This window comes from Salmo salar, chromosome 16 (assembly GCF_965601325.2).
Source record: "Salmo salar chromosome 16, fSalSal1, whole genome shotgun sequence".
Classification (NCBI taxonomy): domain Eukaryota; kingdom Metazoa; phylum Chordata; class Actinopteri; order Salmoniformes; family Salmonidae; genus Salmo; species Salmo salar.
Genome location: NC_138306.1, coordinates 46,560,930 through 46,585,440, shown reverse-complemented (window position 1 = coordinate 46,585,440; position 24,511 = coordinate 46,560,930). Strand labels below are relative to the sequence as shown.

At 42.1% G+C, this 24,511-nt stretch overlaps 2 protein-coding genes across 2 annotated transcripts; one reads left to right on the top strand and one right to left on the bottom strand.

The window, feature by feature from the left end:
• The first annotated feature begins 60 nt into the window (after positions 1–60).
• Positions 61–10,617, top strand: antithrombin (protein). Its single transcript, NM_001123632.1, is given in 7 exon segments — positions 61–122; positions 7,522–7,891; positions 8,193–8,408; positions 9,278–9,415; positions 9,555–9,773; positions 9,871–10,110; positions 10,334–10,617. Coding segments are annotated over 6 exon segments (1,359 nt in total). The 5' UTR covers positions 61–122; position 7,522; the 3' UTR covers positions 10,511–10,617.
• Positions 10,618–10,620: 3 nt separating this feature from the next.
• On the bottom strand, positions 10,621–23,854 carry LOC106573950 (zinc finger and BTB domain-containing protein 37). The gene is made up of 4 exons (XM_014149429.3): positions 22,608–23,854; positions 21,443–22,428; positions 20,953–21,046; positions 10,621–16,319 (listed from the first exon to the last, which is right to left on the bottom strand). The coding sequence occupies exons 2-4, from the start codon at positions 22,402–22,404 to the stop codon at positions 15,816–15,818; spliced, it is 1,560 nt and encodes a 519-aa protein (XP_014004904.1). The 5' UTR covers positions 22,405–22,428; positions 22,608–23,854; the 3' UTR covers positions 10,621–15,815.
• Between the last annotated feature and the right edge of the window lie 657 nt (positions 23,855–24,511).

Here is a 24,511-nt window from a genome sequence, read left to right as displayed (position 1 = left end):
CTCCAGCCCCGGCGCACTGCAGGACACTGACCCTGTCCCCTATGAGGGACTCGACAGCTCAAATCGCAGCCGATATTTTTACGTTCCACACAGTCATTTACTTACAAGGAAATTTCCCTCAGGTAAGGCGTCAATTCATAACATTGTTACGTAGAGTTTAATATGGTTTGAAGAGGTTATGCCATGGTGAGATTGGTTTATGATTGGCATGTTGAAAGATTCCACGTATTGAGCCTAGCAACAGGTATTCATTTGTCAATGGCTAGTTGAATAAACACGATCAACTCAACACAGAATATTCTTTATTTTAAGTCTTCAAACTTAAACATTTTTATTTGTTTTTCATTGTGTAGTTGCTTAGATGGCACTCTAGAGTTGACATAATTATATATTTCATGAGGTTTTGCGCGCATCCTAACTTTACAAGACCTGGACAAAATATTATACACGTTAAAGAAAATGTAAGGTCCACTCACTGCTGCATCTGATAAGGAGATACCATAACATACCCCTGACGTGTAATTAAAATATCACGTATTGGGAGAGCTAACTGAGCGGAAATTCTTTAAAATGATGAATTATCCCCAAATCATAAATTGATAGCTCCCGTGTTTGCTTTGGTTCGTTTTTTGTACGTTGAGTTTCATTCACTATTTTACAGCGGGCTCCCACGATGTGAAGAAAATGTTGGACTGTGGAAGTTATTTTCAAACGTGTTATGGTGTTGGTTAAAATGTGTGCTGCAGTGGCGGCTGGTGACTTGGGGAGGGGGGGGGGGGGGGTGAAAGTTATATTGAATGCGTTCAAGTTTAAGCCTATGGTATGACATGCTATTATTGGAATTATATTTTGATTGTTTTGAATGATTAACACAGCAGTAGCACCACTATACCAACGCTAGTCTTTGAGAGCTGCAGCAGTTTGTCTAGACCAGGTATTCCCAAACTGGGGTACACGCAATGCTGTCGGGGTACGCCAAATAAAACTGATTAAAAAATAATAATAAAAAAAACATCTTCACATTTTCAAACAGTCCATTTATATTTTCCAACGGGGCAATACATTTGGGTGAGGTTTTTTTCTCGCCTGAGTATCCTCGTTTCACTGCCCAAAATAAAATTAAACCATCTAGTGTTCAGCGAAATAACAACACAATGTCAGATACAGGTAGCCTAGTCAAATAATTAACATCCAATCACATAAACCGTTACTCTCTCGCGGGAATTACACTAACGGTCCGTATGTAGCTGCTGCTCATGTTGGTATCTGTACTGATGGCGCAAAAGCCATGACAGGGAGACATAGTGGAGTGGTAACGTGCGTACAAGCAGTTGCTCCTGACGCCACTTGGGGGCACTGCAGCATGCACAGGGGGCTCTTGCTGCCAAGGCAATGCCTGACAGCTTGAAAGACGTTTTGGACACAACAGTGAAAATGGCTAACTTTGTTAAAGCAAGGCCCCGAACTCTCGTGTATTTTCTGCAATGATATGGGCAGCGACCATGTAACGCTTTTACAACAAGTGCGCTGGTTATCAAGGGGCAAAGTAATTGACACTTTTTTTAATTGAGAGAGGAGCTTAAAGTTTCCTTTTCTGAACATCATTTTCACTTGTCTGACTTCTTTCATGATGACGAGTTCCTCACACGACTAGCCTATCTGGGTGATGTTTTTTCTCGCCTGAATTATCAGAATCTGGGATTACAAGGACTGCGCAACTATATTCAATGTGCGGGACAAAATTGAAGGTATGATTAAGAAATTGGAGCTCTTCTCTGTCTGCGTTAACAAGGACAACACAACAGGTCTTTCCATCATTGTATGATATTTTTTTGTGTGCAAATGAATTCAAGTTTACGGACAATGTCAAATGTAATGTCAAATGTGATATAGCGGTGCGCCATTAGGCAGGTACTTTCCTGAAACGGATGACACAAACAACTGGATATCGTTATCCCTTTCATGCCCTGCCTCCAGTCCACTTACTGATATCATATATGAACATAAGAGCCTCATCGAAATTGCAACAAGCGGTTCTGAGAAAATGTAATTTAATCAGAAGCCACTGCCAGATATCTGGATTGGGCTGTGCTCAGAGTATCCTGCCCTGGCAAATCATGCTGTTAAGACACTGATGACCTTTGCAACCACGTACCTATGTGAGAGTGGATTCTCGGCCCTCACTAGCATGAAAATTAAATACAGGTACAGACTGTGTGTGGAAAATGATTTAAGACAGACTCTCTCCAATACAACCCAACATTGCAGAGTTATGTTCATCCTTTCAAGCACACCCTTCTAATTAGCCTGTGGTTAGTTATTCACAATTTTCAATGAACAAATACGGTTTTATATGTAAGATGGTTAAATAAAGAGCAAAATTATTTATTATTATTTGTGCCCTGGTCCTATAAGAGCTCTTTTGTGTCACAACCTGGCTACTGGGAAGTGACAAACTTACACTCATTCTTATGTTTAATAAATGTATCCTATAGTGTGTGTCTTGCAGGTGTAACAGTGTAGGTTCCGTCCCTCTCTTCGCCCCAACCCGGGCTCGAACCAGGGACCCTTGCACACATCAACAACTGACACCCCACGAAGCATCGTTACCCATCGCGCCACAAAAGCCGTGGCCCTTGCAACGCAAGGGGAACAACCACTTCAGGTCTCAGAGCGAGTGACATCACTGATTGAAATGCTATTAGCGCGCACCACCGCTAACTAACTAGCCATTTCACATCGGTTACACTCACCCCCCCTTTGACCTCCTCCTTTTTTCCGCAGCAACCAATGATCCGGGTCAACAGCATCAATGTAACCGTGTAGGTTCCGTCCCTCTCTTCGCCCCAACCCGGGCTCGAACCAGGGACCCTTGCATACATCAACAACTGACACCCACCGAAGCATCGTTACCCATCGCGCCACAAAAGCCGCGGCCCTTGCGACGCAAGGGGAAACCCTACTTCAAGTCTCAGAGCGAGTGACGTCACCGATTGAAATGCTACTAGCGCGCACCACCGCTAACTAACTAGCCATTTCACATCGGTTACACAGGCTTACAATGTTGGCAAAAAAAACTACATTTAAGAGTGTGCTGACCCTGGTGCCAGTGTTGTCCCTCTACCGACACATTTAAAACAATTTTGACTAGCTACAAATCTAGTGACTTTCTCTGGTGTTATTGGAGACTTTTGGAGAGACTGACGTGAAAGCACGTATCGTTCTTACTCTTCTCAACGAGCAGCGGATGCTGCCGTGGGCCCCACCCCCGTCCCAAAGCACTCACAGGCGGCCCAGTCCTCGCGCAGCAGTCCCTCCCAGCTGCAGTCAGAGCAGGAGATGTTCACCCCTCCGCGTCCAGACTGCAAATGAACCTCGCATACGGGAAGCCGCCGCTGGCTGATCCCACCCTGGCTTACATTCAGGGCGGGATGTAAATGTAAAATGTTCTTTGTCTAAAATATATCTGCACAAAAATAAAGCACTGCATTTGACTCACACAGCCTCAGTCACTTACTCACCTTGTCCACTGTGTGTGTGCCTCTTCTGTGACATAAGCTAAACATCTAGCTGGCTAGCTCATCATGTCTCAGTCTAAACTGTACACTCAAAAATACAGAAAGGAGTGGGAATCAAACCCTGAATTCAAAGGCTGGTTGAAGCCGTTTATTGGAGATGATACACGGGCATACTGCCTGTATTGTAAGGCTGATTTCTACCCCAAACTTAGTGATGTAAAAAAACATCTGACAACTCAAAAACATACTAGAAAGGCAAAGCCTTATAACAGTTCCACCCAAAACAAGCTGCAATTTATGGTTAAAAAAAATGCACTCTGCAAAAAAGGCTGAGGCCACCATGGCATTAGCTATCGCTGAACACTGTTCCATGCTGGCATGTGATCACACTGGAGAAGCATGTAGAGCTGCTTTCTCAGACTCCACTACTGCTACCCACTTCAAAATGCACAGGACAAAGTGCACAGAAATGATTAATGTTGTTCTCGCACCATACTTTCTGAAAAAGTTGGTCGCAGATGTGGGTGACCAGCGTTTCAGCCTCCTCCTCGATGAGTCCACGGATGTAAGTGTTTCTAAGTACCTGGGGGTTGTGATAAGGTACTTTAGTGACACCAAGCAGACAATTGTATCAACATTTCTGGGGCTTGTTGAGTTGGAGGGAGGAGATGCCAAATCTATAGCCAGTGGTGCTGTTGTGGCTTTCCTCGAGCAGTGTTGTCAACCTGTTGGGGCTAGGGGGCAGTATTGAGAAATTTTGAAAAAGATATGTGCCCATTTATAACTGCCTCCTACACCAACTCAGAAGCTAGGATATGCATATTATTAACACATTCGGATAGAAAACACTCTGAATTTTCTAAAACAGTTTGAATGGTGTCTGTAAGTATAACAAAACTCATATTGCAGGCAAAAACCTGTGAAAAATAGATTTAAAAAAAATGTGAATTGTGTGACTGTACTATTTAGTGTCATTGTTTTATAGATACCATAGTGAGAAAGGATTCATTTCGCAACTCCTACGGCTTCCACTAGATGTCAACGATCTTTATAAAGTTGTTTGAAGCGTCTATGATAAACAGAGAGCAAATTAGAATGCAGGGAAGTTGACATGTCGTCACTTCATTTTTTTGCGCCTGCGCATAAATCTGAGAAGAGTGAGTTTGTCATAATTGTTTATCTAGACATAGGATAGGTTGTGTGAAAATATTACTGATGTTTACTGATGTTTCACGTTAAAAATGGACCAAAAGATTAATGCTAAACAACGTTTGACATGTTTGAACGAACGTAAATAGATTATTTACTAGGTTTTTTTAGCTTTTCGGCGTGATTTTACACCCCCCCCACCACGTTTTGTGGGAGCATACTAAACGCTAACTACTTGGTGTTATTTGGACATAAATTATGAACTTTGTCAAAAGAAACCACATTTGTTCTGGACCTGGGATTCCTGGCAGTGCCTTCTGATGGAGATAATCAAAGGTAAGGGGATATTTACAATGTTATTATCGATATTAGATGATGCTAACTGTATAGCATAGCCTATTGTTCTTAGCATAGCACCCCGTTTATTGCAAAATGTGATTTCCCAGTAAAGTTATTTTGAGATCTGGCCATTCGGTAGCAATTACGAGATGATAATATATTATTCTTTGAATGACAATATTATAATTTACCAATGTTTTCGAATAGTAATTTTGTTATGTTCACCCGGAAGCATTTCAGAGAAGAAAAAAATCTGAATTTCACGCTACTGTAAAATGCTGTTTTTGGATATAAATATGAACTTGATGGAACAAAAAATGCATGTATTGTATAACATAATGTCCTAGGAGTGTCATCTGATGGAGATTGTCAAAGGTTGGTGCATAATTTTAGCTGGTTTCTGCTTTTGGTGACGCCTGACCTTGAATTGAAACTGGATGTTTGTACTTTTGTGGCTATGTACTGTCCTAACATAATCTTACTTTATGCTTTTGCCGTAAAGCCTCTTTGAAAATCGAACAATGTGGTTAGATTAAGGAGATGTTTATCTTTTAAATTGTGTAAAATAGTTGATTGTTTGAGAAATTGAAATTATTAGATTTTTGATGTTTTGAATTTCCAGCCTTGTTAGCAATCCCGTCTCGGGGTTCATTGCTAACCTGTAGCCCCAACAGGTTAAAAAAGAGAGAACTCCTGGGGATAGGGACTGACAATGCCTCTGTTATGACGGGGATTAACAATGGGAGGAGTATGGCCTCAAATATCTGGTTCTTATTCGCTGTGTGTGCCACACCCTGCAGCTTGCTCATTTGTAGTTCTAAACATATTTAGGGTGTTTTTTACTCACTTTTTGTCTCTCCCACAACGTTATTCCTCTCTCCTACAGCGTCCATCACAATTACATGCACATGGCAAATTAGGTGATGATGTCATTTAGCAACTTCTAGCGACTTTTAGGACAGCCAATAGCTACTTTCCTTACTGAGGAGTTGGCAACACTGCCTGGTGCTAGAGGGGCTACGCAGCTGGAGCTTGAATGTTTGAAGGGGTACGGGACTATAAAAACCTTGGGAACCACTGCTCGAGACCTAGAGGCGCAACTTCGCAAGACTTTCGGGAACGCTTGCGAAACAGACCAGGTTTGGGGTTTGAGAAGTCAATGAGAGAAGTGAAAAGGTATTCCTTTTAGTTAATTTTTCAAATCCCTAAAGCCTCAACCTAGATTTGAGCCAATGTCTTTAGTAGTTGAACATGTTATTACTCTAACCTTGTGAAAGTGGCAAACTGACTAATTTTTGTCAAAAACAACTTTATATTGAAGGAGTGCCTTTGATTTGACGGCCTGCAAATGCACAGTTCGGCGCAAGATGACAGTTAGATCTGATGACTTGTTTCTGCGCATGAGTTTAGCTAGCCAACGTCACCATGACATCGCCTACATGTGTGATCGGTGATTTCTACTGAAGAAGTAGTTTCCACCTATTTTCATACTGTCTTTGGCTGCACTGTCCACTAGAGCTGCAGTGTCTGGTAGTTTCCCCTTCCCCTGATACTTCATTGATCCCTACATTTACATTTTATTTCACTAGGCAAGTCAGTTAAGAACAAATTCTTATGTACAATGACGGCCTACCCCGGCCAAACCCTCCCCTAACCGAGACGACGCTGGGCCAATTGTGCTCTCCTATATGAGACTCCCAATCACGGCCGGTTGTGATACAGCCCGGGATCAAACCCGGGTCTGTAGTGACGCCTCTAGCACTGCGATGCAGTGCCTTAGACTGCTGCGCCACTCAGGATACATGCCATCGATCAGCCAGAGTCCACACAGACAGCTGGTTTATAAATTAGCCATTGACCAATGACCAAAGGAGTTGAATAACCCTGCTACAGTGGTGTAAAGTACTTAGGTAAACGTATTTTAAAGTACTACTTAAGTCGTTTTTTTTTTTGGTATCTGTACTTTATATTTTTTACAACTTTTTTTACTTTTACTTCACTACATTTCTAAAGAACATAATGTATGTTTTACTCCATACAGTTTCCCTGACACCCAAAAGTACATTTTGAATACTTAGCTTGACAGGAAAATGGTCCAATTCACACACTTATCAAGAGAACATCCCTGGTCATCCCTACTACCTGATCTGACAGATTCACTTAACACAAATGCTTAGTTCGTAAATTATGTCTGAATTTTGGAGTGTGCCCCTGGCTGTCCATAAATAAAAAAACAAAATGGTGCCTTCTGCTTTGCTTAATATAAGGAATGTGAAATTATTTATACTTTTACTTTTGATACTTAAGTATATTTGAGCAATTACATTTACTTTTGATTCTTAAGTATATTTAAAACCAAATACTTTTAGACTTTTACTCTATTTTACTGGGTGACTTTCACTTTTACTTTAGTCATTTTCTATTAAGGTATCTTTACTTTTATTCAAGTATGACAATTGGGTACTTTTTCCATCACTGCCCTGCTATACCCTGACCCAGACCCCTCTCCCCGCAGAATGAGGCTTCCCCAGTTTGTGTGGACGCTGGGGCTGCTATTGCCCTTGCTGTCAACCTCCCAGGCGTTCAAAGACATCTGCAATGCCAAGCCCAAAGACGTGCCCCTGGAGCCCAGGTGCATCTACCGCAGCCCCGAGGACGAAGCCCCGACAGGGGACGCTATCCCGGAGAAAGTCCCTGAGAACACCAATCCCCGGGTGTGGGAGCTGTCCAAGGCCAACAGTCGCTTCGCCCTGTCCCTGTTCAAGCAGCTAGCCCAGGGCAAACCCAGCGAGTCAAACATCTTCATGTCCCCTATCAGCATCTCCTCAGCCTTTGCTATGACCAAGCTGGGCGCCTGCAACAACACGCTAAAACAGATTATGAATGTAAGGGGTCTGAAGCGTAGCCCACAGGACTGTTAAATGGGCCTGGTAACCAACATCAAAAGGCCAAAATATAAAACCAAGATTTGAGACTTACTATACAATTTACAAGTACATGACTCATTCAGCATTTTTTCATCCACATTAGGCAGGAAGAACTTAGAAATGTGGGGTTTCTATCAATTCACGTGTTCACTCTTTCTTGCTCCTCTAGTGAGAAACATTTTCTTTTAAAATGAATGGCCACAACCAATAACAGCTCAGGGCATCCCAATGTCTGATCTCTGTCTCAATCTCAATTCAGGTGTTTGAGTTTGACACAATCAAAGAGAAGACGTCGGACCAAGTGCATTTCTTCTTCGCCAAGCTAAACTGTCGCCTGTACCGCAAGAAAGACAAGACGACAGAACTGATCTCAGCCAACCGTCTTTTTGGAGAAAAGTCTCTGGCCTTCAATGAGATTTACCAGAATATCAGTGAGCTGGTGTATGGAGCCAAACTCATGCCACTCAACTTCAAGGTCTTTCCCTCTTGCATTGTCTATAGCCTACAGCTTCATTTTGCATTTCCACAAATATATATTATATACTCTTAATAACACTGTGTGTTCAAGAGTTAAACCACTTATTACTATAATGGAACAGCGTTAAGTCCAATCAATTACATGCACCATTACGACTTGGTATTTATCTGCAGTCACACAGCTGAGTAATTAGAGCCTTCAGAAAGTATTCATACCCCTTGACTTATTTAACATTTTGTTGTTACAGCCTGAATTCCAAATTGATTAAATATATTTTTTCTCACCCATCTACACACAATAGCCCATAATGACAAAGTGAAAACGTGTTTTTAGACATTTTTGCAAATGTATAAAAAAATGAAATACAGAAATCTCATTTACAGGCATTGGAAAACCTCCCTGGTCTTTGTGGTTGAATCTGTTTGAAATTCACTGCTTGACTGAGGGACCTTACAGATAGATAATTGTATGTGTGGGGTACAGAGATAAGGTAGTCGTTAAAAAATAATATTAAACACTTATTGCACACAGTGAGTCTACGCAACTTTTGTGACTTGTTCAGCACATTTCTACTCCTGATCTTATTTAGGCTTGCCCTAACAAAGGGGTAGAATACTATACTTATTGACTCAAGACATGTCAGCTTTTCATTTTTTATTCATTTGCAAACATTTCTCAAAACAGATCCACTTTGACATTATGGGCTATTGTGAGTAGGCCAGTGACACAAAGTCAAAATGTTATCCATTTTAAATTCAGGCTGTAACACAACAAAATGTGGAAAAAGTCAAGGAGTGTGAATACTTTCTGAACCAAAGTAATTCTATCCATGTAGAAATGCAATTATGTGACCATGGGTCTTTTAGGAGAAGCCAGAACTGTCACGGGTGACCATCAATGATTGGATCGCAAACAAGACTGAGAACAGGATTCAGAACACCCTGCCGAAGGACTCGCTGAACTCTAACACTGTGCTGGTCCTGGTCAACACAATCTATTTCAAGGTGTGTTGAGTTTATTTCCTCTCTGCCTATGGAGGGCCTTTAAGCTAAAACTACTTAATTTTTGCCTCCATGACCTTCCATAGCCACCACCCAGGCACCCATTTCCTTCCATTCAACTGTCATCTCTGCTGTCTCACAGGGTCAGTGGAAAAGCAAATTTGACAAAAAGAATGTCTTCAAGGCTGACTTCTATGTGAGTAAGTCCAAGACGTGCCCAGTGTCCATGATGTACCAGGAAACCAAGTTCCACTACGGCAGGTTCACGGAAGACAAGGTGCAGGTGCTAGAGCTGCCGTACCGTGGAGATGACATCACCATGGTGCTGATCCTACCTCTCAAAGACACACCCCTGTCTGAGGTGGGTGCCTACTGTCATAATTTACACTGTTCACTGACAATTATAGTGTACAGTACTATATCACACTGAATTTTCGCTCTGCCGATGATGTTCTAAGGTGGAGGAGAACCTGGACTTGAAGAAGCTGACTGGCTGGCTGCATAACATGAGGGAAACCTCAGTGTCGGTGCATCTGCCACGCTTCCGCATCGAAGACAGCTTCAGTCTGAAGGAGAAGCTGCAGGCCATGGGGCTCGAGGACCTCTTCAGCCCCAAGGACGCCAGCCTGCCAGGCATTCTTGAAGATGAGGCGAATTATCTGTACATTTCCGATGCATTCCATAAAGCATTCCTAGAGGTATGTACAGTATCCATAAGGATCATGATTCAAAAATCCATAATGATCATCACTAAAAGTAGCTGGGGAAGCAAACGTCAACAAACAAATGAACAGATCAAACGTGCATCGGCTGGGGCACACGGTTGGGGCACTCATCGATAAATTTTATTATATCTTATGAAAATTATAAGCTTTCAAAACATTTTTGTCCAGTAACTTAACAAATAAACAACTGTTGCAGGTGAATGAGGAAGGCAGTGAGGCGGCTGCTGCCACAGCTGTAATGGCCGTCGGCCGTTCCATAAACTCAAACCGGGAGATGTTTGTGGCCAACAAGCCCTTCCTCCTGCTCATCCGAGAGTCCACCATCAACACCATGGTGTTCACTGGCCGAGTGGCTGACCCCTGTGACCCCTGATCACACACTTCAGATGTGTCATTCCCCAATGTAAACTGTCATGTCATGCAACTACCTACTTCTGATCTCCGTATTGATCTAAAATAAACCAAATGGGATGAACAGTGGACCACTTTGTGATGTATTTTTATTTCCTTTAAGAAGAATGTACTTTAATATGTACTAGTGAAGAAAATGATAGTGGTTATTGTGAAGTAACCCATTTTCACATTATCAAAAACAATAACAAATCAACCTTTGGCCTTTACAGTGTAATCAATGTTTCTTTTTCAGGAACAGGACCATGCAAAAGAAAAACAAACTTCACATATAACCTGCAAGACCACAGCTGGTTTTGTACCTCACTTGACAGGAAACGTTTTAAATATTGTCATGTAATATATTCCATTTCCTTTGAGATATAATGTTTTTATTAATATATTTTTAATGTCAAATAATATTTTACTTTAAGTCATTAATTACATAGCTTAATGATTTGTTGGAGTAAGCATTTTGTGGTCAAAACCATATTGGATATACGTATGCATCTTTATGTATAAACATTGAGACAACTGTTAAAGAATATATCTGATAAGACACGAGAGCTCAATGAAGCAGCAAAACAAGGACATAATAGCACAAAATGTAGAATATATTAAATATCACCTAATAAATCATTATTTGGCAAGTTTTGGAGAAAATATATAGATACAGGAACTTTCCCAAGTTTGGCATTAAAAACCTATGACAAAGACATGCATCACTGCTAAATATGGGCTCAGCTTGACCATATATTAAAGTAACAAATGTTTGGATTCCTTAACATTTTTTTAGCTACATATGTTGTTTTTCACAGTTGGGTCAAAACAGGACTTTTCAGGACAGTACTTTAATAAACTATATCTGTATTATTGTCATCCTCTCACTAGCTTAGTAAGAATCTTCACAGGACATAGAGGTAAGTGGAGATGATGAAAACCGCCATAAATCTGTTGTTTGATCAAACTAGAGGACAGTTCACGATAGTTCATGTCCCTGTCATTGATCTACATTCAGCAGTAGCAATACACATACAAGGGTCCAATAATCATACACTTAAAGCAGTTCAAGCTTATTACATTTTTTTTTTTTAAAAGCCCTTTTAGTTCTAAACAAAGAAAAAGGCATGAAACAATACATCTTGATCAAACCCCCCAAAAGGCTATTCAAACCAAAATTCAAATCAAGCAAACCCACAACCTGGTGGAAATTATTATTTTTAACAAAATAAGTTGTATTCTGTTTCATAATAATTGTTCGGTTTCATAGTAATTGATTAAAAATCAATTCGTTTTTACACATCTTCATAATGATGGAACACTTCTCTATCTGGATTCCAGGTTTTCCAGCATCAAGGTTTGTAATGTACTATACCTGTAAGATGAATGAAATCAACTGTATCTGAAAATCTACTGTCAATTAAAATCATTCCACTTTAGTTCTACTTTGGAATGCTATAATTCTTTAATTGAATGCTTTAATTCTAAAGTCAGCATAATTGGAGCTCCCCAGAACCAAGGTTGGTGACCACTGGCTTAGAAGCATTAACTGTGAGTGTGACTAAAATATTCACATAAATCTTCCATCATCGAACAATTCAAGACCATCTTCAAATTTTGTTAGCTGAAGCAATCACATTGTAAAGAATCTTGAAGCTACAACCATGAGTATTAAAATACATATGTTTCAATCAGGGATGTGTGATACTGTATAGTCTTTCATATCAGTATCGACCGATGATGGCTGAAAAACTGGACTAATAGTGGATGGTGTTAAAGGGGCAATCTGCAGTTGCAACATACATTGTTGTACTCAAATGAATTATGTACCCAAAATAAGATTATTTTACTCAATGTTTGTAAATGTAAACAAACACTATATAGCCTCAAAACATGGTTTAAACTATACTTTCTTAAGCAAAAAAAAAACCATTTTTATCAAAATATTTTGATGAATAGCTAGTTGGTATCAGCCATCATGGACAAGAAAATATTGGTTATTGACCAAGAATTTCCAAATTTGTGCATCCCTAGTTTCAATATAAGATAATAGCTGCATTGCTACTTCCATAATGGCGTCTTCACTTAAAAAACAAAACATATGTTATCAATGCATACACTGAACAAAAATATAAACTCAACATGTAGAGTGTTTGTCTGATGTTTCATGAGCTGAAATAAAAGATCCCAGAAACGTTCCATAGGCACAAAAAGCTTATTTCTCTAAAAATGTTTGGACAAATTTGTTTACGTCCCTGTTAGTGAGCATTTCTCCTTTGCCAAGATAATCCATCCACCTGACAGGTGTGGCATATCAAGAAGCTGATTAAACAGCATGATCATTACACAGGTTCACCTTCTGCTGGGGACAATAAAAGGCCTCTCTAAAATGAGCAGTTTTGTCACAACACAATGTCACAGATGTCTCAAGTTTTGAGGGAGCGTAAAATTGGCATGCTGACTGCAGGAGGGTTCACCAGAGCTGTTGCCAGAGAATTTAATATGAATTTCTCTACCATAAGCCACCTCCAACGTTGTTTTAGAGAATTTGGCAGTACGTCCAACCGGCCTCACAACCGCAGACCATGTGTAACCACGCCAGCCCAGGACCTCCACATCCGGCTTCTTCATCTGCGGGATCATTTGGCGGGGGGGGGGGGGGGTGCTGAGGAGTGTTTCACCCATAGCTGCACCCCTGCCCAGTCATGTGAAATCCATAGATTAGGGCCAACTGAATTAATTTAAATTGACAGATTTCCTTTTAGGAACTGTAACTCTGTAAAATCTTTGAAATTGTTGCATATTGCATTTATATTTTTGTTCAGTATACATTTAATCTTCGTTAAGCTGCACTTGCTAAATAAGGCTTGCTGTAAGATTTCTCTGCAGGTAGCCCAAGCTTAATGGCTTATCTAAAACCCCTTAAATGTTACGTACAAACAGAGTAAACTTAAAAACAGTAAACAAAAATACCTGATATTTATAAAGAATGTTGATCTGTTCTTGTCTGACGAATATTAACCGAGGTGTACTGTGGTGATGTGTAATGCATTCTCATTTCAGATAACAAAAACCCTGTGGACAAACCAGTAAAAGTTTCACTTGCACACACCCATTCATTAAAAACTCCCGTCACACCCATTCATTAAAAACTCCCGTCACACCCATTCATTAAAAACTCCCGTCACACCCATTCATTAAAAACTCCCGTCACACCCATTCATTAAAAACTCCCGTCACACCCACAAATGATTCAGTTCTAAAACAAAAAGAAAATAAACAGCCAATCCACTGTGCTACCCTTTATCTGTCTAAAAACAATGTTTTAAGTTAAATTGAATTTGCGATATATCTTTTACATATTTCTTTAAAAATGTCATTATTTCAAACCCCTCCTTAATTGAAGTGCTTGGCGTAGTTATTTTGGCCTCCCTGCGAGGGAGGGAAATACGACCCTTGGCTTGTCCTCTCAATTCCTTTGGATGCCTCCTCTTAATGATTGATTTCCAGTGGAACACACTCCACTGTAGCAAGCATGTCTATCCTTTGGTGATGGGACATCTGTAGCATCAGTGGGCTGCAGTCTTTCTCTTGGCTGGTACTACAGAACAGCTGAAGAGTCTTTCTCTTGGCTGGTACTACAGAACAGCTGAAGAGTCTTTCTCTTGGCTGGTACTACAGAACAGCTGCAGAGTCTCATCTCTCCTCCTTAGGACACCCACAATAGCAATATGAGTGTCCTCCATTACAATCTTGTCTCTACATCCTCCAGATACATTGTCAGAGCTAGATAAAAATGTTCAGAAGATGCGCTTATGCAAAAAAAACAGTCACTTATAAAAAAGGTAGTTAACCACAACATAGAAAAATGAGAACATACTGAAAATTCAACTGAGTGCATCGACCAATCTGCTTGGAGCAGAGCTGTATTGCGTAGTGATGTGTGAGAGGTAAGAGTTTTATTGTAGCTTATCTGAGGTTATAAAAAAAAACGAGAAAAAAATAAATAAAAATGGAGTTTCCTGTGTTCCTGTATAGAAGTATGCATTCAGCAGCTGGTTAAAGAATGTGGAGGTATGGGTCAAATACATATGGATTAATAAGAGTCCTCTTTAAAAGGCCTCTTACCTTTGCCAATATCTTAATACATTGTAAAAGTGTTGCACTGATTAAATAATGGTATACTTCTGAATGCATTTAGCCGTGTTAAGACGCATGACATAAAATCGTCATAAGACCGACATCAGTGTTATTTTCATAATTTTACTCATTACTCTACCAAATTAACTGGTTTTGTTCACTGGGCCATATCTACTACTCATGTGGAATTGCATTTTTAAGCCATTCTGGCACATGGGCAATTCCACCGTAACAGTGATGCTGAGACTCAGATTTTTCTCTCTCTCTCTGTAAACAAACCATACAACTATGTACAAGGACTACTTAACAAATTACACAGAACATTTGACAAAAATACATTTACTTGAGCAGATGCAAAGTTTGGTAACAGAATGACAGTTTGTGCTGTTGGTGCTGTCATTCTGTTACCAAACTTTGCCTCTGCACTGTTCAAGTAAATGTTTTTGTTACCTCAAGTAAATGTGTTTTTGTAAAATTGGAAATTGTTAAAAGTAGTCCTTGTGTAAAAATGTGTATGGTTTGTTTAACTTTGCAACCATTGCTTTTTGTTTGACATACATTTTTATGTGAAAACCATGAGTAACCGTAGAATTGACTCTGTAACCGTGGAATTGCCCATATAATGTATGAAGAAGAGTCTGATTATCACTGACCCCCATCTGTTCAAGATTGTCTCAAGACAAAAGGCAAGAATTGAAATTGTATGTAGTTATTATACAAAATAATAAAACTAACATAAGAAAATAGTCAAATAAAAACCACTGCATTCAGTGTTGTGAGGTTATTGGGAGTGTGTGGCATTACTTCATGTGTTGGCTTAATCTGTTCATGTTTGTATTGTGAAGGTAGATATGGTTTAAAGCGGAAATATCATTTATAAATAACGACATATTACGAAGTGCCATATCAAACTACTCTGTTGCTTCGTTTTCCTGTCCCTGCGGTTTAGTCGAAGGATTTAAAAAAATGCTTATAAAAATCCCACCCTGGATGGACTTGACCTTCTGAACTCCCCCTTGCCATCCTTTCTTTTAAAGCAACTTCAACATACATTGTCTTTCCTCCCCTGGCAGGAGAGTACAAACCATTAACCTAACCTATACCCTGTCCTCCTATACCCCAACCATCACCCTCCCTGGTCCACTGGGTCAATCAGGCCCAGTGGTGGAGACAGAGGCCTGGACACCCTCTCTGAAAGAGGCCCCACCTCCACCCCCATCTGGCTCCTCCTGGCTGGGCGACCCCTCCTCGTTCTGCCCCCCCCGGGAGGAGACAGTGGTGGTCTCTGGGGAGGCGCTGTGGGTCACCTCTTGAGGGCCGCAGCCCGGGTGGTTCTTGCGGAAGTGCTGGTTGAGGATGGCCTGGAAGGGGAAGCTCTTCCCGCAGACGTGGCAATGGAAGGGCTTGTTTCCTGTGTGCTTGCGGATGTGGTACTCGAGCTGGTCCTTGCGGGTGTATTTCTTGCCGCAGATGCGGCACACGAAAGGTGTGATGCCCATGTGCAGCCTCATGTGGCGGTCCAGGCTGCCCTTCTGGTTGAAGGACTTGCAGCAGTAGATGCAGGTGAGTCGAGGGTTGTAGTGGCACCAGCGGTCAGCCACCTGTTCACGCAGGTACTCCTCGTAGCCGCCCAACACAGCCTGCTCCTCCCCCTGAAAGACAAACAAGAGGTACGTCTCAAGACTGTCAACACTCTTTGTAACACTAGATTACACTGTACAAAACATTAGGAACACCTGCTGTTTCCATCACATAGACAGACCAGGTGAAAACTATGATCCCTTATTGATGTCACCTGTTAAATGCACTTAAAGATGGATGTTTAAGCCTTGAGACATGGATTGTGTGTGTCATTCAGAGGGTGAATGGGCAAGACAAACTATTTAAATGCCTTTGAACAGGGTATGGTAGTAGATGCCAGGCGCAACATTTTGTTTCAAGAAGTGCAACGTTGCTGGGTTTTTCACCCTCAACAGTTTCCCGTGAGCATCAATAATGGTCCACCACCTAAAGGACATCCAGCCAACTTGACAACTGTGGGAAACATTGGAGTCAACATGGGCCAGCATCCCTGTGGAACGCTTTCAACACCTTGTAGAGTCCAGGCCCCAATGAATTGAGGCTGTTCTGCGGGCAAAAGGTGGTGCAACTCAATCTTAGGGAGTTGTTCCTAATGTTTTATACACTGTGTGTATAATTGCTACAGTGGCTTGAGAAAGTATTCACCCCCCTTGGCATTTCCCCTATTTTGTTGCCTTACAACCTGGAATTAAAATGTATTTTTGGGGGGGTTTGTATCATTTGATTTACACAACATGACTACCACTTTGATGATGCAAAATATGTTTTATTGTGAAACAAGAAATTAGACAAAGAAAAACATAAAACTTGAGTGTGCATAACTATCAACCCCCCCCAAGTTAATACTTTCTAGAGCCAACTTTTGCAGCAATTACAGCTGCAAGTCTCTTGGGGTATGTCTCTCTAAGCTTGGCACATCTAGCCACTGGGAGTTTTGCCCATTCTTCAAGGAAAAACTGCTCCAGCTCCTTCAAGTTGGATGGGTTCCACTGGTGTACAGCAATCTTTAAGTCATACCACAGATTCTCAATTGGATTGAGGTCTGGGCTTTGACTAGGCCATTCCAAGACTTTTAAATGCTTCCCCTTAAACCATTTGAGTGTTGCTTTAGCAGTATGCTTAGGGTCATTGTCCTGCTGGAAGGTGAACCTCCATCCCAGTCTCATATCTCTGGAAGACTGAAACAGGTTTCCCTCAAGAATTTCCCTGTATTTAGCGCCATCCATTATTCCTTCAATTCTGACTAGTTCACCAGTCCCTGCCGATGAAAAACAACCTCACAGCATGATGCTGCCATCACCATGCTTCACTGTGGGGATGGTATTCTTGGGGTGATGAGAGGTGTTGGGTTTGTGCCAGACAGTGTTTTCAAAGCTCAATTTTAGTCTCATCTGACCAGAGTACCTTCTTCCATATGTTTGGGGAGTCTCCCACATGCCTTTTGGCGAACACCAAACGTGTTTGCTTATTTTTTCTTTAACATCTCTAGGGTACGTGGGACGGTAGCGCTCCACCTGGCCAACATCCAGTGAAATTGCAGAGCGCGAAATTCAAAAATACTAAATTCAAATATTTAACATTCTTGAAAATATATGTGTTATACATCAAAATGAAGCTTAACTTCTTGTTAATCCAGTCGCCGTGTCAGATTTCAAAAAGGCTTTACGGCAAAAGCAAACCATGCGATTATCTGAGGACAGCGCCCAGCATACAAAAGCATGAAAATCATATTTCAACCAGGCAGGTGCGACACAAAAGTCAGAAATAGCGATATAAAAAATGCCTTACCTTTGATGATCTTCTTCTGTTGGCACTCCAAAAAGTCCCAGTTACATCACAAATGGTCCTTTTGTTCGATACTGTCCTTCTTTATATCCATAAAAACTCAGTTTAGCTGGCGCGCTTCAGTCAATAATCCACTCAGTTTCCCTCCATCAAAATGCATACAGAATGAATCCCAAACGTTACTAATAAACTTTTCCAAACAAGTCAAACAACGTTTATAATCAAACCTTAGGTATCCTAATACGCAAATAAACGATCAAATTTAAGACGGAGAATAGTATGTTCATTACCGGAGATAAATAAGAAAGAACGCGCTTTCCTCCACACGCTTTGAAACACTACAGCCAAAATGGGAGCCACCTAGAAAAACTACAATTTCTGGGTCATTTTTCCAAAAACCAGCCTGAAACTCTTTCTAAAGACTGTTGACATCTAGTGGAAGCCCTAGGAACTGCAATCTGGGAGGACTTGGCCTTATTATTAAAATACTAGCCATTGAAAATAGTGGTAAGCCGAATTTGGGGGATGGTTTTCCCTCTGGGTTTCGCGAGCCATATCGGTTATGTTATACTCACAGACATTATTTTAACCGTTTTAGAAACTTTAGAGTGTTTTCTATCCAAATCTACCAAGTATATGCATATCCTAGCTTCTGGGCCTGAGTAACAGGCAGTTTACTTTGGGCACGCTTTTCATCCGGATGTCAAAATACTGCCCCCTACCCTAGAGAAGTTAAGCAATGGCTTTTTTCTGGCCTCTCTTCCGTAAAGCCCAGCTCTGTGGAGTGTACGGCTTAAAGTTGTCCTATAGACAGATACTCCAAACTCCGCTGTGGAGCTTTGCAGCTCCTTCAGGGTTATCTTTGGTCTCTTTGTTGCCTAACTGATTAATGCCCTCCTTGCCTGGTCCGTGAGTTTTGATGGGCGGCCCGCTCTTGGCAGGTTTATTGTGGTGCCATATTCTTTAATGGTGCTCCGTGGGATGTTCAAAGTTTCTGATATTTTTTTATAACCCAACCCTGATCTGTACTTCTCCACAACTTTGTCCCTGACCCGTTTGGTCTTTATGGTGCCGCTTGCTTGGTGGTGCCCCTTGCTTAGTGGTGTTGCAGACTCTGGGGCCTTTCAGAACAGGTGTATATATACTGAGATCATGTGACACTTAAATAAAGTCCACATGTGTGCAATCTAACTAATTATGTGACTTCTGAAGGTAATTGCACACACTGTATATAGACTTTCTTTTTTTTCTACTGTGTCATTGACTTGTTTGTGTTATTGGCTTGTTTATTGTTTACTCCATGTGTAACTCTGTGTTGTTGTCTGTGTCACACTGCTTTGCTTTATCTTGGCCAGGTCGCAGTTGTAAATGAGAACTTGTTCTCAACTAGCCTACCTGGTTAAATAAAGGTGAAATAAATAAAATAAAATTGGTTGCACCAGATCTTATTTAGGGGCTTCATAGTGGGGCCCCACCCACTGTGCTTTGGCAAAGTGGGTGGGGTTATATCCTGCCTGTTTGGCCCTGTCCGGGGGTATCATCGGATGGGGCCACAGTGTCTTCTGATCCCTCCTGTCTCAGCCTCCAGTATTTATGCTGCAGTAGTTTATGTGTCGGGGGGCTAGGGTCAGTCTGTTACATCTGGAGTATTTCTCTTGTCTTATCCGGTGTCCTGTGTGAATTTAAATATGCTCTCTCTAATTCTCTCTTTCTGTCTTTCTCTCGGAGGACCTGAGCCCTAGGACCATGCCTCAGGACTACCTGGCATGATGACTCCTTGCTGTCCCCAGTCCACCTGGCCGTGCTGCTGCTCCAGTTTCAACTGTTCTGCCTGCGGCTATGGAACCCTGACCTGTTCACCGGACGTGCTTGTTGCACCCTCGACAACTACTATGATTATTATTATTTGACCATGCTGGTCATTTATGAACATTTTAACATCTTGACCATGTTCTGTTATAATATCCACCCTGCACAGCCAGAAGAGGACTGGCCACCCCTCATAGCCTGGTACCTCTCTAGGTTTCTTCCTAGGTTTTTGGCCTTTCTAGGGAGTTTTTCCTAGGGAGTTTTTCCTAGCCACCGTGCTTCTTTCACATGCATTGCTTGCTGTTTGGGGTTTTAGGCTGGGTTTCTGTACAGCACTTTGAGATATCAGCTGATGTACAAAGGGCTATATAAATACATTTGATTTGATTTGATTCATAGCAAAGGGGGGTAAATACATATGCACGCACCACTTTCCGTTTTTTTTATATCATTCTTTGAAAAAAGTTTAATTTTATTTCACTTCACCAATTTGGACTATTTTGTGTATGTCCATTACATGAAATCCAAATAAAAATCAAATCTAAATTACAGGTTGTAATGCAACAAAATAGGAAAAAACACCAAGGGGGATGAATACTTTTGCAAGGCAATGTATTTGCAGTTGGAAATGTTGTCGAAGGCACCACACTTCTGTCATGGGGTCCCATAATAGTTATGTCTTAATTAAGACCCTTAATATAAGCTGATGTCATAGGTGTTGGGGAAAGTCTTCCCTTCCTGTATTATGGAGTATTTCTGAAATCTGATTAAGGACTTTCCACAGGGCCAAATTAAGGAGTTGTTCACAGGGCCTGCATCATCATCATCACCTCTATGTTTGTATGTGTCCATGAGGAATGCACACAACATGCATGATTCCCCTTAGTAGTAAACCCCTTAATCATAGAGTACACGGCTCAGTGCTATAGTCATTGAGTATGTAACAGGCTAGTGTACCAATCCATAACCTCCCTTGAGACCTTAAAAGATCATTGATTGCACCTGGACTGAAAGCTAGCTTTTTTTTGGACTAGCGTTGTATGGTGGACTTTGGAAATGCAGAGTGCTGACCACCAGGGTGGGATACCAGTCGATGAGGGTGACACATACCTGCGAGTTGGGATGGCACTGGTCGTCTACTCTGCTGGGTGACTCACTCTTGGCTCTCGGTCTCTCTGCCATCACACTGCCAGTAGGACTAAACCTGACAGGACAGAGATACTGGATCCTCAAACCTCTTCAGCAGGCAAGTCCACGGAGCCATTTACCTTAGCACTCCATCTTCCATTAGCAATACATATAGTAGGCTGCTTTTGTATAGAAGTTTCACTCAATAACCTTAAAATGTTACCCAAAGTGCTTTTCTGAGGTACTTCGTACTGAATTTTATTTCAGTTTAAAACGTGCATGCACTCCTTTTATATGGTGTAGCTCAGATGGTAGCGCATGGTTCTTGCAATGCCAAGATAGTGGGTTCAATTCCCAAGACCGCCCATAGGGAAAAAAAATGTATACATGACTAAGTCACTTTGAATGAAAGCGTCTGCTAAATGGCATATATATTATATAAAGTGACTGCTTCCCTGGAACTTGTACTCACCTCTCAGTCTCACTGAAGCTGCTGGAGGGCTGAGAGCTCTTGGCCCCCGTGACAATACCCTCCTGCACCAGTGAGCTGCACCCGGACGTGTCAATCATCATGGCTGCTCCCTCTTCCGCCCCGCTCCCTTCTTCCTGGGTATCAGCCCCCGTCCACTCTTCCATCCTCTCCGTCTTTATCCTCAAGCCATCCACCACCCGCATTGACTCCCCCTCTTCACCGCCGCTCCCCCTCTCCGACTCTGCCTCCACATACCACTGGCCGGCCCGATTGATGCGCAGTATGGGCTCCTTCCCCAGCCTGCTGCCCACTTCCACCCCCCCAGGCAGACCCTCCGGGCCCAGCCCACTGTGCTCCACCATCTGGGGGCTCATGGACTCCCCCACTGGGCTTCCCACCTCTCGGATATCCATGGCACCTCGGGTTCTGCTTCCTTGAGGGCCCAGAACCCTGGGGCTGCTGTGGCGCGGGCTTAGAGAGCCCCCTGATGTTCCTACCCCACCTCCTCCTCTTTCCTCCAAGCTCCCAGCCCCCCTGTGCCCCCCTCCGGCCCCCAGCTCCTCCTCCGCCAGGCTGATCTTTAGATGGATGCCCTCCAGGATCTGCGTGCAGCGGTCAATGATGTGCTGCATCTGCAGGAAGCTGGCAGCCGTCAGGTAGCTGATGATGTCGGCCAGCTGCAGGCACAGCCTCCCGGTGTAGCAGTATGAGAGGAGCTGATCGAACACCGAGGGGTTGCGGATGACTGACAGGGACACAGTGCTCATCTGGCCCAGTGACATGTGGTCTCGGAAGTAAGGGGAGCTGGCAGCCAACACAACCTTGTGAGCACGGAAGCTCTGGCCCTGCACGTTCACCACTATGTCGCACAGCCGCCCCTGCATACGCAGCTGGTTCAGTTGGGACAGCACAGAGTTGCTAAAGTCAGGGACGTCCAGCTGGATGCTGCCTCCTCGCTCCATCCTGCCGTGTATGATCCCTTATCACTGTGCAGAGGGAAGGGACATGATAATTATCTAGCTATATATGATACAATAATGGGAAAAAAAATCTATTTTATATTACTTCATGTACACAAAAATTACAAGTTGGAAACTAGCAGACATTTAGCTTAACTGTTTGACAACCTAACCAAGAACTTTGCTAAAGAGGACAACTTGCATACCTTTTCGGGAATGCACCACCTGCACTTGTACCACGGCACTGAAATGTTACTGGCTATTAATTTCTGTACTGTGCCATAATATTAATTGCTGACTGGCTAACTTGCATAAAAGATGGCAATAATTATAGCTTGCAACGAGTTGTGCATTGTTGACAAATGGTGTGAACTGATGCTCTTGTACAGCGGTGACGCTCAAATGCTATAACCGAGCCCTGGCCCTCCTTTCGGCCACTGTAACATACTGCAGTACGGTGATGAACCGAAGTCTAAACCAAGAATACACCCCGGCGTTGCTCGTGACAGGGAGGTGGCTAGCCAGCTAGTTCAACGTCCATATAGCTAACAACAAAAACGGAGCAAGACAGAACACCGTGCAACGTCTGTCATAACGAACCGTCGATAATACAACTGCGGTACTGTCGCATATTTGATGTCAATGTGCAATATTTTAAATTTGATCTCCTCGGTTACTCCTTTCGCTGCTCTCATTTTCCAATTTCATTTCACAGCAGACGGACCAACTTTGACTGGGGGGGGGAGAGAAAAAAAAAATTACATTTGCATTATGGGAAGTAGTGTTCTCTTCTAATGGACAAGTCGTTAGAGAACAGAAAAGACGCGGGATAAAATAACATCGGTTCCCAGAATGCAATACTTTGAAGTCAAATAGATGTTTATGGCGCAAACGAAGGGTTAACCCAGGCACGTCATAGGGGCTATAAAGCTGAAGCGTCCGTTCAGAACGTTTTCTCAACACCAAATATGGTAGTGAGAGGAAGTCCAGTCGCGGGTAGTGAGAGAGGATGGAACTAGGTAAAACTGGGCCGACATTCAGGTAATTTTCTCATCGATTAAACATCTGATCTCAAAAAAAAATTCTGTTCCCAAAACTAAAATATTTTACGAACACAGTGCACTAAGTTTCATAGACTTGAGGCTATGTCAAAGTTTTAAGATATGCAAATACATGCTACAACGAGCCAATAGGATCTCGTGAGCTCGTGCTTGGCTTTGCCCAACTCCTTGTTTGTTCTGCCCACTGTGCTTTATTTACTCCCACTGTAAAAGACTGATTAACTCCCTTGATGAACTAGTTATAAATATCGCTTGTTCCTTCATTTTTTTCAGCGCTCGGGAGTTGTTTTTTAATTTAACCTTTATTTAACTAGGCAAGTCAGTTAAGAATAAATTATTATTGACAATGACGGCCTACCCCGGCCAAACCCTAACCCGGACGACACTGGGCCAATTGTGTGCTGCCCTGTGGGACTCCCAATCACGGCCGATTGTGATACAGCCTGGAATCGAACCAGGGTCTGTAGTGACGCCTCTAGCACTGAGATGCAGTGCCTTAGACTGCTGCGCCACTTGGGAGCCCAAAAGTTGATTGATTGACAGTTGAGGATTTTATTTTATTAGGATTTTTATTTACATTTTAGTCATTTAGCAGACAGTCTTATCCAGAGTGCCTACATTTTGATACTTTTTTCGTATTGGTCCCCGTCGGATCCCATTAGCCAACTCCAGTTGGGACAGCCAGTCTTACTGTGGTCCGACGTGTAACGAAAAAGACATTACAGACAAAAGACTTTACAATTTACATACATTTCAAAACATGAACATATATGCACACACAATATACATCAGTTACACATACATGTCAATACATACACACAACAAGTAGGTCACGTGGGATAGGCGTTGTGCTGTGAGGTGTTGCTTTATTTGTTTTTTTTTAAACCAGGTTTGCTGTTCACTTGTGCTACATAAGATGGGAGTTCCATGCACTCATGGCTCTGTTTAATACTGTATGTTTCCTTGAATTTGTTCTGGACCTGGGGACTGTGAAAGACCCCTGGTGGCATGTCTAGTTTTTTTTTAAGTTTTTTTTTTTATTTCACCTT

Excerpts from the sequence above, each read along its gene's own strand:
- LOC106573950 (XM_014149429.3), bottom strand. The coding sequence starts at position 22,404 with ATGGAGCGAGGAGGCAGCATCCAGCTGGACGTCCCTGACTTTAGCAAC. Across the intron at positions 21,047-21,442 it reads AGCTTCAGTGAGACTGAGAG|GTTTAGTCCTACTGGCAGTG; the intron begins GTGAGTACAAGT and ends CTGTCCTGTCAG. Across the intron at positions 16,320-20,952 it reads AGTGCCATCCCAACTCGCAG|GGGGAGGAGCAGGCTGTGTT; the intron begins GTATGTGTCACC and ends TTTGTCTTTCAG.